This window comes from Salvia splendens, chromosome 10 (assembly GCF_004379255.2).
Source record: "Salvia splendens isolate huo1 chromosome 10, SspV2, whole genome shotgun sequence".
NCBI classification, from domain to species: Eukaryota; Viridiplantae; Streptophyta; class Magnoliopsida; order Lamiales; family Lamiaceae; genus Salvia; species Salvia splendens.
In genome coordinates, this window is record NC_056041.1 from 21,210,996 (window position 1) to 21,225,171 (window position 14,176).

General features: G+C 40.9%; 1 protein-coding gene across 2 annotated transcripts; it reads left to right on the forward strand.

The window, feature by feature from the left end:
* Nucleotides 1–924: 924 nt before the first annotated feature.
* On the forward strand, nucleotides 925–3,166 carry LOC121751318. 2 transcript variants are annotated; one of them, XM_042146038.1, is made up of 3 exons: nucleotides 925–1,016; nucleotides 1,191–1,597; nucleotides 1,846–3,166. In XM_042146038.1, exons 2-3 carry the CDS (start codon nucleotides 1,209–1,211, stop codon nucleotides 2,045–2,047), a joined length of 591 nt encoding a protein of 196 aa, XP_042001972.1. In that variant the 5' UTR covers nucleotides 925–1,016; nucleotides 1,191–1,208; the 3' UTR covers nucleotides 2,048–3,166. The 2 variants fall into 2 exon arrangements, with proteins under 2 accessions (XP_042001972.1, XP_042001971.1); XM_042146037.1 differs by having other exon boundaries at nucleotides 977–1,016; nucleotides 1,182–1,597.
* The last annotated feature ends 11,010 nt before the right edge of the window (nucleotides 3,167–14,176 follow it).

The following is a 14,176-nucleotide window of genomic DNA, read 5'->3' on the forward strand; positions in this document are numbered from 1 at the left end:
TTGGTACCATAACAAATCAATAGTTTCATAATTTAAGGCGAATTTTAAAGCTAATATGCAAAACCATAATGTTACAGTTTACAAATTTACAATCAAGTATCCTTTTAAAATAAGCGAAATTTTGATATTTGCAAATTTAACACTTAGCTACTCATCAACTTAATTTCAATAAAAATTTATTTTTAAACTAAGATGTCATTCAATTCATTTATCTTTCTGCTTTTCCTTTATCTTTCATCTTCCCTCGTCTAGTGTATTTCTCCTTAATCATATTTAGAGATATGACTCGAACTACTTTTAGAACGAAAAATCACTAAATGTACATGGTTTAGTAATAAGCGGCAAGTTGTGGAATCCACATAGACTAAATTACCATGTTCGTATTTCAAATACTATTTAGACTATGAAAGGGTGTGTTTAAGTTTTTATCTATGAACTAATTGAAAAGAAACAAGTAAGTTGAAACAAGTCGAGAAATATAGAGTTTTGGATCCAATTAAAATGGGAAGACATGAACTCACACAATGAAAGTGTTGAACTATATGCATCTCGGTTAATGACTAGGAAAGTCGCTAAATTAAACGCGGGTTAAGCCCTCTATCGAGTGCACCTAACTTGTTCATATTAAAACCCTACCTCCTCAATTAGGATTTGGCTTTATTAATTTTTTTTCTTTTTTATCTAAATTTGAATTTTGTTCTCTTGTGGATCAATCTCTTGTTAATCAATAACACTATAATGACCGAAAAGCTCGCAAATAAATAAAGTTAAAGACGGGTAAGAAAAAGATTATAGTATTACGCAAAAGTGTGAAAATTCTTTTACTTTAACATTTAAAGAGTATAGAAATCATTGCAAGAAAGAGATATACACGATTCTTGGCTTGATTGAATTGGTGAAGAATAACTTTTAATGTTCAATCCTGCCAATCGAAGTATATATCTGTATAAAGACCTCATGTTTCGAAACACTCATTTTCACTATACATCTTTGCAAGAGAAGTCTGCAATTTTCAGGTTTCTTTACTAGTGTTATTTAATTTGTTACATTCTTTTGTGTTTATTAGTAAATGTACTTGAATTTTTTGTTCTAATTGAGTCTTAAATTGAACTTTCCTCATATGAAGTAAATCCACATATTCAAAAAAATTGCATGATACACTAACTAATTGTATAATTTAGAATTTTCAGTAAGTATAAGGTTGCAAGATGAGTGACAATGGGAAGAGTCAACAAAATCCAAGTGATGAGCCTAAAGTTGACAAGAGTGATAATGGGAAGAGTCAACAAAATCCAAGTGAAGAGCCAAAAGTTGACAATATGAGTGATAGTCAACAAATTGCAAGTGATGAGCCTAACTCTAGCAAGATGGGTGAATTCGAAAATGCCTTGAAGAAGGAGGGTGAAGAAGGGCTCAAGGACGCTTTCCGCGTCCTCTGCCCCCGTGAAGATGGGAAATGTACCCTTGAATGTGACCATCTTCAGCGTGCAGTCAATGCTCGAGGTTCAGAAATCACAGAGGAAAAAGCCAAGGAGATTATTCAAGAATTCAGTCAACAAGGCTTGTTTAGTTGTGAAGACTTTGTCTACATTGTCAAGTAAGTACTAGTAAAATTTCTTCCCAAAAATAATCTCATAGTAATATGTAATTGATGGATCCTGTTAGGTTTAAATCGCTAACTGCTAAATAGGTCATCAACCTGTATTATAGATGTCAATAAGAATGCATTGATATGTCAACTAAATTTTGTTGACATTTAAATGTCTTCGTGTTGACATCAACTTATCACATCCCTGTAATTGGTGCTATAGAATAAGTATTAATCATGTGTCTGGTTTGGTGTAGAGCAATCGTCGCGGTGAAAAACAATGGCCTCGAGAAAGCTTTCGAAATCCTCAGGAAAGATGGCACAGTAGGTGTCAAAGATGTTCAACTCACTGCTATTCTTCGAGATGTCAAACACCAAAATGCCAAAGAGATGATAGGCCAAGTTAATAAACCTAGAGGCTTATTTAATTGCAAGGAGTTCCTTCAAATTATCAAGTAAGAAATTACTCCCACCACCAAATTTTATGTTACAGAAAAGTTTAGCATATTTTTTTCCTTTAATATTTGTGACTTTTTCTAATTTATGTAGTATTTCTTAAAATATGGATCAAAACATGGTAGAAGCTTTGAGGACCAACAGCATTATTAAGTCGTAGATAAAATCAAATAATTTGTTTAGTACGACTAATTATTTTTAGAATAAAACATATATGTAATAAATCTAAATTCTTATATATTAGTCAAATCAATGATATATAATCTTTTCGTTCATATATAAATGTGTCACTTTGAGATGGCACATATTTTAATAATGGAAAGGAAATTGAGTGGAAAATTTTATGGAATATGAATCATATTTCAATAAATTTTCTTCTTCTGTATAATAAAAATTTTAGGTGATAGTGTAGTGCGGAATGGTATGGTACATACTCCTTCCGTCCTTCTATAGCCGAGTCGTATTCATTTTTGAATTATCCCACTATAGCTGAGTCGTTTCTTTTTTTTTGGGCAAAAAGCAAGAACTTTTCTTCTCTCTTTTTTTACTCTCTCTTATTTTATTCTCTCTTCATCTCTTTACCTTTTTCCTTTCTACTTTATTATTCATTTACTTAGCTCACTTAACACAACTTTTCTTAAATCTCGTGCTAAAAAGAAACACCTCTACTATAGAGGAACGGAGGGAGTACTTTATGTGAGCAATACCATCTTTCGAAACACGTTTACTGTTGTTTTTTATATATTATTGCCATTTTTAATTTTAAAAAAAGTCAAAAAATTAAAGCTTGATTTGTTATTTTATTTTATATTTAAAGTTGTATAGAAAACGAATAAATTGAGCTTTGATTTTTATTAATTTTTAAAATTTAAAAATGTCAATAACTTTTTAAATGAATTAGATTAACACTTAATATACTATATAAAACAATGCAAACACCGTTAAACGTAGGGGTGGTTAAGTACGATATACCTTACCGTATGCGAAAAAATCGTACCTTTACCTTACCAAAATTTTCGGTATACCGAATTTCGGTATGGCAAAATTTTATACTGATACCTTACTTCATTTTTGGTATACCATACTGAAGTTCGGTATACCGTACTTTGAGGTATACCTGACTTTCAGCATCAATGAAAATAGAAAATTTGAGTTTTTAGAATATTATTTATATTTTATAATTTGAAAATATATTAAATATATTTTATTCATAATTATATTTATATTTCTCAAGTAATTTTATAAATTAAAATATATAAAATATACTTTATATTTTTTAATTATATTTATATTTTACGATGTACACCTTAAATTACGGTTTATACCAAATTTCGGTATGCAGTGGTGTACCGCGGTATATGAAAATTCATACCATTAACCGAAATCATACCGTACCGAAAATTTGGTATTTTTTATATTTTTTTCGGTACAATAAGGCTGGTATTTCAGTATTTTTTCCCAACACTAGTTAAACGTGCCGTAAACTGAGGTAATGCTCCTGTAAGGTGCTTACATAAATTATAAGCAAATCGTTTCCTAGTGTAGTGTGTAGTGAAATTATTTTCAAAAATAGAACTGAACTAATTTTGGGAGACGGAACAAATAGAAAGAAAGAGACTACTTTCTACAATGGGGAAATAGTTTTATATAATAAAATACAAGAGAAATGAGTTATTCGAATCCACTAAAAGTGGACATCCCAAAATAGCATTTAAAGTGGGGTGGGGAAGGAGTACAAGGGGTACTTGTCTATAAATTCTTTAACTTTTGTCAAATTCAGATTTTGCATACCTGCTTTAAAATCGTCTTATAAATTGTTAAATTATTGATTTGTTCAAACTTAGCAAACAATTAAAATATTGACTCTAATATAGCTTAATATAAATCATAATTGACCTCCGATAGAAACCATCATGCTCTATCTAACACCATAATCTTGACTATTTGCAAGTAAGAAGAAATCAATAATTTCATTGCAAAATCAAAATGTGAAGTATAATGCATAAAGCAGCCCAGCCCATTTCAGCCCAAGAGTGGAAGAGATGAGAAGGCCCAGTTTAAACTTCTTGAACTAGCCGTTAGAATCAGTTAGGGGCGCTTTTTCTTCTTCTTGTTTTCTTAGGGACAAAAGGTGATTCGCTCACCCCAGGCGACCCCATAACCCGGCCCGACATCGCTATGGAGGGGTTCAAACACGGTACCTCAGCGGCCCATTAGGTGGGAGGAACTTACACTGGTAACCAGCACACAAGGAGCCACCACAGTGGTGAAACTCCCACACTGCGGCTGCCAGCATTCGATCCTGTCTGCTTAGGGACAATCTACCACCCAGGAACCAACTGAGTTAAGCCCGTGCGGGCTACTGATTCAGCAGGGCCTTTCTGCAGCTTTGGAGGATAAAGCCACAGATCAGAAGGCCGGAGAAGTACCGAATGAAAAAGGCGAAGATCAAGCTAGCTGAGATCCACGCTAAGGCGCATAGCGTGGTTATCCTTTGCCTTGGAGATAAGGTATTGAGGGAAGTCTCAAAGGAAACAACAGCGGCTGGGGTCTTGGAAAAGTTAGAGAGCTTGTATATGACCAAGTCTCTAGCCAATCGCCTGTGTATGAAGCAGAGACTGTATTCATACAAGTTTTTGGAGGATTGAGGAATCAGTGAGCAATTGGAAGAATTCAACAAGGCTGTGGATGATTTGGAGAATATCGATGTTCAAATCGATGATGAAGATAAGGCAATCATGCTACTGAATGCCTTGCCGAGGAGTTATGATCACCTCAGAGATGCCATGGTGTATGGGAGGGAGAAAACTATTACCCCCAGTGAGGTTCAATCAGTCTTGCGGTCAAGAGAGCTCCAGAATGGTTCAGCTAAGTCTTCGAAGGCTGTACCTGAGAGTCTACTTGTGAAGAAATTCAAGAAGCCAAAGTTCAACAAGAAACCAGATGGAGGCAAGTCTCCTGTACCAGCTCAAAAAGAGACCAGATCGTGTTACTGGTGCAAGAAGCCCGGACACATCAATGTGTGGAAAAGGAAGCAGGCCGAATCAGGTAAACCTCATCCCTCCTCTGATTGCATTGAAGATTGTACTACACTAGAGATTCTTAATGTGATGGAGAATGGTTTGAGTGGGGTGTGGATTATGGATTTTGGTTGTAGCTTTCATATGTGTCCAAATAAATCTTGGTTTCATTAGTTGAAAGATGCTGTTGGTTCTGTCTTGTTGGGAAATAATCATATCAGTAATGTGAGAGGGATTGGAATGGTGAAGCTGAAAATGCATGATGGTTCTATGAAGAAGCTGAGTGATGTAAGGTATATACCCGAGGTAAAAAGAAACCTAGTGTCTCTGGGATTGTTGGAGAAGAAGGGGTTCACCTTTAGTTCATCCAATGGGAGAATGAAGGTTAGGAAGAGGAGTCAAGTTGTCATGGTGGCTGAAAGAAAGAATAGTCTCTATTATTTGATGGCAGAGGCTGTTACTGGGGATTCAAATTCAGTGGTAACTGATGATCTGAGGCTACAGCATGAGAGGCTAGGTCATCCAGCTGAAGGAAGTATCAAGGAGCTGGTGAAGTCAGGTCTGATCCCAGGAGATGTCAGTTCCAAACTTGAGCCATGTGAGCAGTGTGTGCTTGGCAAGGCAAAAAAGACTTCATTCCCTACGGGTACTCATCACTCTTCCTCACCTCTTGAGTATGCACACTCAGATTTGTGGGGTCCAACACCAGTGAAGACTCTTGGTGGTGGAAGGTATTACATGACTATAATTGTCACGCCCGCATTTTCTAAGGATAGAAAACACGGTAGATCGCGACTAGGGGAGGATTAAAGAAGCGGGGAAGAAATGGGAAAACAACACAACTCGACCATAGCTCGAAACAAATGAGAATAGCTCGAATAAAATCAGAGTATCATCTCAACAATTGACAACTTAAAGGGATTATATCGCAACAATACATAAACTCAAAAGAAATAACATTCAACGGAAGCATTTCAAGAGTAGAATAATGCTATGTATGAAGACACAACATATTCTAGACATTTGATAGACATTCTTCACTTTTATGCTCAACACCCACCGCTCGTCACCGCTCAACCTGCATATAGGGAAAACATATACAGGGCTGAGTACTTGATGCACTCAGTGGACAAATGTCAAATCAATTTTATAAAAACAGTTATATCATGCCACCATTGAGTGACCTCGGGGGTTTAACTTGAAAAGGCCCGAGACACTAAAAATATCTCAAAAACAAACTTTGAACTTATCCTCAAATCCTTTTTCCTCATCATTTCAAAACACAACCATTTCTCCTTGACTCATTTAAGAAACTGTCATATCTGTTCTTTAGGGTGCCGTGTAAGGGGGCCACTTTCCACGAGCACGAAAACCGGCCAACCCGTTCGATGACTCACGGTCCTCATCGTGTACACTAGTCCGAGTAGGGACGCACCCTTGCTAGGACCCGAATTCGATTAAACTCATAGTAGGGACTCACTCCCCACTAAGCAATCATCAACATCATCATCTCAACAACCTCAACAACATCATCTCAATAATCTCATTACATGTTCTCTCTCTCTCTCTCTCTCAAAACTCCAATTCAATGTCTTTGTCTCTCCATCGCTGCTTCTCCTTCACACTGCCGCTGTTCGTAAGCAGGTTCTCTGCTGCTATTGAGTTTGCCTGCAGTGTCGTCGCTCACACGCCGCCGTCTTCTTCCTTCATCTCGTCACCGTCGCTGGTCGAATCATCGACGCCGCTGCTCCAATCGCTCAGTTCATCAATATCCAACCACCGTCGTCATCCTCGCTGCCCGGCGCTACTCGCTGATGTGAAGAGTTGCAACTCTTCAATGCACTCGTTTTTCTCTCAAATTCCGTTTCGTTGGTATTGAAAGAAGGGATTGGCGAAAATTGTGGAAACTGATTAAATCATATGGGGTCGTGGAGTTGTGGGATATTTATTGGCAAAATTGATAGATATTGATGGATTTGGTAGTTGAATAGATTTTAGGGGAATGGAGATATGGGGAAATCGTTTGGTGATGGGGTTTGAAATAAATAATTGATTTTTTTTTTCTTCTCCAAAATTGGTCCCAACTAAAAGAAATAAAATGGGTATAAAAAGTCAGGGTGTTACAATAATTGATGATTATAGCAGAAAGGTGTGGGTCTACATCTTGAAGGAAAAGTCAGAGGCATTTCTGAAGTTCAAATATTGGTGCAAAGAAGTTGAGGCTGAGAAGGGCACCAAGCTGAGATGCTTGAGGACAGATAACATGCTGGAGTATCTGTCAAGGGAATTTGATGAATATTGTAAGGAGAATGGTATCAAGCGGCATAGAACAGTCCCAGGTACTCCACAACAAAATGGAGTAGCAGAACGCATGAATAGAACACTCATGGAGAGGGTGAGGTATATGTTGTTTGGCTCTGGTATGGGCAAGAAATTCTGGGGGGAAGCTGTTGCTACTGCTGCATATCTGATAAATAAGTGCCCTTCTACTAGCTTGAAAGGAGATACACCAGATTTCAGGTGGTATGGACACCATCAAGATTATACAAGAATCAGAACATTTGGCTGCAAATGCTTTGCCCACATCAAGCAAGGCAAGTTAGATGCTAGAGCTTTGAAGTGTGTCATGCTCGGCTATCAGAGAGGAGTCAAGGGCTATAGGCTGTGGCATGTTGAGGAGGGAAAGCAGAAAGTTATCATTAGTAGAGATGTAACCTTTGTTGAACACATCATGCCATATCTGGAAAAAACAGATGAGGGAAAAGAGAAAGAGTCTACTCAAGTTGAGGTGGAGTCTCTTGACAAGTTTCTGGAACCTGTTGCAGCTACTGACAGCCAATCAGGTTCAGTGCCAATAGAGGTTGGATCTGATACAAATACAGATGAAGATGCCACTCAAGCAGATGATCTCAGTGACTATCAGCTAGCAAGAGATCGAATTAGAAGAGTGAATAGGAGGCCACCAGCAAGATATGCAGAGGCTGACATTATCTCATATGCCTTGTGTACTGCTGAGAAGCTGGAGTGTTCAGAACCTGCTACCTACAGCCAAGCTATTGCTAGTAGTGAAAGCAAGAAGTGGATCAAAGCTATGAATGATGAGATAGACTCACTAATCAGAAACAAGACTTGGATTTTGGTGGAGAAAACTGAGCTTATGAAATTGGTTAGCTGTAAATGGCTTTACAAAAAGAAGGTGGAGTCAGTGGGCACTGAGAGCATCAGATACAAGGCTCGGCTTGTAGCTAGGGGATTTACTCAGGAAGAGAGAGTTGACTACAACGAAGTGTTTGCTCCAGTAGTCAAGCATGCATCTATAAGGATTCTGCTGTCAGTTGTGAATCAAAGAAATTGGGAAATGCAGCAACTTGATGTAAAGACTGCTTTCCTACATGGAGACCTTAAAGAATCTATCTACATGCATCAGCCTGAGGGGTATGTGAAGAAAGGAGATGAGAACAAGGTCTGCTTGATGAAAAAGAGTCTTTATGGACTCAAGCAAAGTCCAAGGCAGTGGAATAAGAAGTTTGATGCACATATGTCTGACAGTGGCTTCACTAGATCAAGATATGATGATTATGTGTACATTAAGAAAAAGAATGGAACTCCTGTGGCCTATCTACTGATCTATGTAGATGATATCCTAATAGCAGGCCCATCCAAAGAGGAAGTGCAGCTGGTGAAAGATGGCATGAACAGAAGCTTTGAGATGAAAGATCTTGGAGATGCAAAGAGGATCTTGGGCATGGATATATTCAGAGATAGAAAGGAGAAGACTGTGGTTATCTCAAGAAGATTATGTAGAAAAGGTGTTGAAGAGGTTCAACATGAGCAATGCAAAACCTGTTGCAACACCTATTGCTCTACACTTCAAGTTGTGCAAAGCTCAGGCATCCAGCAACCAACAGGAAGCTAAGGAATTGGAGAGTATCCCTTATGCAAATATCATTGGCAGCCTCATGTATGCAATGTTGTGCACCAGACCAGATATCTCACATGCTGTGAGTGTGACAAGCAGGTACATGTCTGCATTTGGGAAAGAGCATTGGAATGCTCTGAAATGGGCTCTTAGGTATCTGAAAGGAGTAGGGAAGTTTGGAATTCTGTACAAAAGATGGGATAAGGCTGAAGGAGAAGCAGTACAAGGCTTCTGTGATGCTGATTATGCAGCCAACCTAGACAACCGGAAGTCCCAAACTGGCTATGTCTTTACTATGTTTGGCTCGACTGTTAGTTGGAAGTCTTCTCTACAAAGTGTAGTGGCTCTCTCAACTACAGAGGCCGAGTATATAGCACTAACTTCAGCTGTCAATGAGAGTTTCTGGATCAAGGGAATGGCAGCTGAGTTTGAGGTTCATCAAAAGGCAATAACAGTGCCCTGTGACAGCAGCAGTGCATTGTGTTTAGCTCGTCATCAAGTGTTTCATGAACGCAGCAAACATATCGACGTTTGGCTACACTTTATCAGGGACGAGGTGGAGAAGGGTAATGTGAAGGTGGTGAAGATAAGCACATTACACAACCCAGCCGACATGCTTACAAAGGCTCTACCAAAAGAAAAGTTGGAGCATTGTAAGAAACTGATCAATGTCAGTGTTCTTGGCTGAGCTGCTGAATGCAAGGTGGAGAATTGTGAAGTATAATGCATAAAGCAGCCCAGCCCATTTATCAAGTCAGCCCAAGAATGGAAGAGATGAGAAGGCCCAGTCCAAACTTCTTGAACTAGCCGTTAGAATCAATTAGGAGAAAAAGGAAGAGCACAAGTGAGTTCAAGTATGTGTTTGCTGCTCCGGAGAAAAAGGAAGAGGAGGGGAAAGGTGAAGAAGGCCAGCAGCCGAAGAATGGTGAGTTGAAGAAAGGTGGAGGCGATGGAGACAAGAATTCTGCGGATGGAAAGGCTGGAGAGTCGGCTAAGGGCCAAGGCAATGAAGGTGGTGCGCATAATTTGGGGGAGTCTGGAAAAGGCCAAGCCGATCAACCTGCAGAGGAAAAATCAGGAGGCGATGATTCTAAGAACGAAAATGTGGGTGAGGCTGCTATAGGCAAAGACGATGAGCATGAGAAATCAGGAGATGCAGATAAAATCGAAGGCAACCAACCTGAGAACGCTGCTGCAGATAATTCAAAAGACGAAGGCGATCAACAGAAGAATGAAGGATCTGGAGATGTAGCCGATCAGAAGAATCCTGCGGCTGAGGATACAGCAAAAATTGGAGGCGATGAGAAGAAGAATGATGCAGATGCAAAATCAGGAGATGCAGAAAAATCTGGAGATCTAGCCGATCAGAAGGATCCTACGGCTGAGGATACACCAGAAATCGGAGGCGATGAGAAGAAGAATGATGCAGATGCAGATGCAGATGGAAAATCAGGAGATGCAGAAAAACCTGAGAATGAAAACGCTGCAGATGACAAAGGCGATCAACAGAAAATTGAAAAATCTGGAGATCTAGCCGATCAGAAGAATCCTACAGTTGAGGATACACCAAAAATCGGAGGCGATGAGAAGAAGAATGATTCAGATGGAAAATCAGGAGATGCGGAAAAAATCGGAGGCAGCAAACCTGAGGATGACAAAGGCGATCAACAGCAGAATGAAAAATCTGGAGATGTAGCGGATAGGAAGAATCGTACGGCTGAGGATACACCAAAAATCGGAGACGATGAGAAGAAGAATGATGCAGATACATCAAAAATTGGAGGCGATGAGAGAGATCCAGCGAAGAATCCAGCTGAAGGTCTACAGAGACTGTGGATTTCTCATGTTTTAAACATGGAGAGGATATGCGAAGGCGATATCAAAATAGTGACATTCAAATTACTCACAACGCTATATCTCGAGTACTGCCCAAACCTCTCCGAGATATGCTCCTCATCCCTGCAATTGGAAGCCCTCGAAACTCTCTACATCAAATACTGCCACAAGCTAGTCAGGCTTTTTACGGATGAAAATCCTTCCATGATGGAGAATCTAAGGCACCTGCACCTATGGGGGCTCGATAAGATCAACTGCCAGACGCCTGCTCTGGCAGAGCTCCGGGTCGGGGAATGCCCCTTGCTTGAGTACGTGATTGCTACCCCCACAGTTACAGATCCAGAAGCTGAAAACGACCTGCACGACAAACTGAAGAAGCTCCACATCAAGTCCTGTGATGGTCTCGAGACCATCTTTGAAGGTGATCAGCGTGCGGTCTTGCCTAGCCTGACCGATCTGGAGCTGTGCGGGTTGCCCCGGCTGGAGAAGGTTGGCATGCAGGCGCAGCGCCTCCTCGTCTTGAGAGTCGAGGGCAGCCCCTCTTTGATCACCCTAGATGCTGCAAACGGAGCCCGTGGTGTCGAGACGTTGGAGGTGAAATCATGTGAGAAACTGACCATCATCTCTGGAAATGCTGGATCCAATTTACAGAAGATCAAGTTGTTGGGGTTGCCTCAGCTAGAGAAAGTTGAAGCTAAGCTGCCCAAAAATGGAAGTGATGTGATTTGGGCTTGCCCCAGACTAAAACACTCTGAGGTCTGCTAACGGAGTAATTTTCTTTTACACTTTATGACAAATGAAGTACTCCTATGATTTATGATTGACTTTGACCAACTCATGTAACTAACTTTTTTTATGTCTGCAGGCTTCGGAAGAATAATGAGATGTGTGCAATAGGTAATGTCAAAATAAATAAAAAAACATGTTCCCATGCAGAAACCATGGCTTATTACTATCGACTGTATTTTTTGTCTGTTTGTGTGCTATTCAAGTATTGTATGCAAAAGTTGTAGTTGTTGTTTAGAGCATCCGCAATGGCGGACTTCTTCGCGGAATTCCCACGGACGTCCCGGAATTCCGTCGCGGACGTCCGCCATTAGGCGTGCCCGCCACGGATACGGAATTGGGATGAGGACGTCGTAGGTCCGCGGCGTTAAGCGGAATTCCGCGCGGACGTCCGCCATTGCGTCGACTCCCGCGGAATTCCGCTTTATTTCGTTTTTATTTGTAATGTCTATATATACCGCTTGTTGAACTTCGTTTCATTTCGCACCACTTGTTTTAACAAGTTTCTCCCTCTCTAAATTTCTTTTATATAATAGTAATGGCTGGTAGTGGTAGTGGTAGTGGTAGTGGTAGTAGCCATCATGAAGACGTAATGGCTCCGATTTGGGCACGTGTGCGGGTGGCCGCGTAGAGGGAGGAACAAGAGGCCTCAGCGCCGGCGGTGCCTCGACCCATCCACCGTCGCACTATAGTACCCCGCGACCACCTTGCTGCCCACCGTTGGTTGTACGAGGACTACGTTGCACCGGAGCCACGGTTTGGGGAAACCCTATTCCGGCGACGGTTTAGGATGCAGCGGCCGCTGTTTATGCGTATCGTTGGCGCTTTGGAGCGTCAATACGGGTATTTCAAGGTGCGGGAGGATGCAGCGGGTAAACCCGGCTACACACCGATTCAGAAGTGCACTGCCGCACTCAGGCAGTTGGCATACGGAGGTGTGGCGGACATGTTCGACGAGTATTTTTGTCAACATCGACGAGTATTTTTGCCCCACTTCCACATCGGCGAGTCGACAGCCCGCGACTGCCTGAAGTATTTTTATCAGGACGTTAGGGAGATATTCGGGGATAAGTATCTTCGGAAGCCTACCCCCGAAGATTGTCAGACTCTGCTGGATATGCACGGGGCTCAGCACGGCTTCCCGGGGATGCTGGGCAGCATAGATTGTATGCATTGGGAATGGAAGAAGAAGAACTGCCCCGCTGCATGGAAATGGAAGTACACTACCGGTTTCAAGGCCAAGAATCCCACGATGATCCTTGAAGCAGTAGCTGACTACCGGTTGTGGATATGGCATGCCTATTTTGGAGTAGTCGGGTCGAACAACGACATCAACGTCCTCCAGTCGTCGCCCCTTTTCAACGACCAGTGCATGGGCGTCGGTCCGGCCGTCAACTTCGTCGCCAACGGCAACCAGCACAACATTGGCTATTATTTGGCGGATGGGATATACCCGATGTGGCCTGTCTTTGTGAAGACGATCAGATGCCCAACGGGTGCGAAGAAGGTATACTTTGAGCAACGTCAGGAGTCAGCGCGCAAGGATGTGGAGCAGGCATTTGGTGTGCTCCAGGCTCGATGGGCGGCAGTGAAGGGTGCATCACGGTTGTGGTACGTTGACAGCGTCGCCGACATCATGTACGCATGTATTATCATGAACAACATGATCGTCAAAGATGAAGGTCTAGCACTGACCGATTGGGCCAATGATGATGCTGATGCTGTGGGTCCAAGCCACGGCGTGGCCACTAGCAATGTAGCATGGGGATTCCCCACGACGACGTCGATCGAGTCCGTGCATTTGCCGACTTGCGCAAAAAACAAGCCCACGTTCGACTCCAGAACGATATTATTGAAGAAGTGTGGCAGCGTAGGGGTCGTCGTTGATGTAGTTTTTAATTGTTGAAATGTATTTTTTTTATTTGGTGAAATGTACTTTTCTTATTTTAATGAAATTTTTTCCTTATTTTCGTCGAAATTTTAATTACGTAAATTGTTTACTTTCGGAAATTGTTTAATTTGTGAATATGTGATTTTTTTAATGTGGAAATTCCGTCGGGAATTCCGCAGGGGAATTCCGTCACTGTGCAGTGGGAAGTCCGTATGACGTGGTAGTGCAGTGGGAAGTCCTTATGACGTGGCAGGAGGTGTTTTTGGGAATTCCGCGAGGAATTCCCACGGGACATCCGCACCATTGCGGATGCCCTTACTAATAACCTTATCTATATGAGTATATGGTGCGACATAAACAAGGCATCAGTGGCGTATCCACCTTAGAACAAGGGGTACAGCTATACCCCAAAATATAATACTAGTACTGTGTATTGAGATGAATTTGCAAGAAACCTTTATGGTCTAGTGGTTCTGCTACCCGTCTTTGTAGCTGACGTTTAGAGATTGAACCCTCCTTTGTGCATATTTTGATTTCTTTACCTTGTTTAATTTTATTCTAACATATAAAAGTTCTATTGTATATCATATAGTACTCCGTATTACTTATTTCAATTATTTTTTGTTTTAGTTTTGTTAAGACAATTTGTTTACTTATTTCATGTTTTATTTATTCAGAGA

Excerpts from the sequence above, each read along its gene's own strand:
- LOC121751318 (XM_042146038.1), top strand. The coding sequence starts at position 1,209 with ATGAGTGACAATGGGAAGAGTCAACAAAATCCAAGTGATGAGCCTAAA. Across the intron at positions 1,598-1,845 it reads GACTTTGTCTACATTGTCAA|AGCAATCGTCGCGGTGAAAA; the intron begins GTAAGTACTAGT and ends GGTTTGGTGTAG.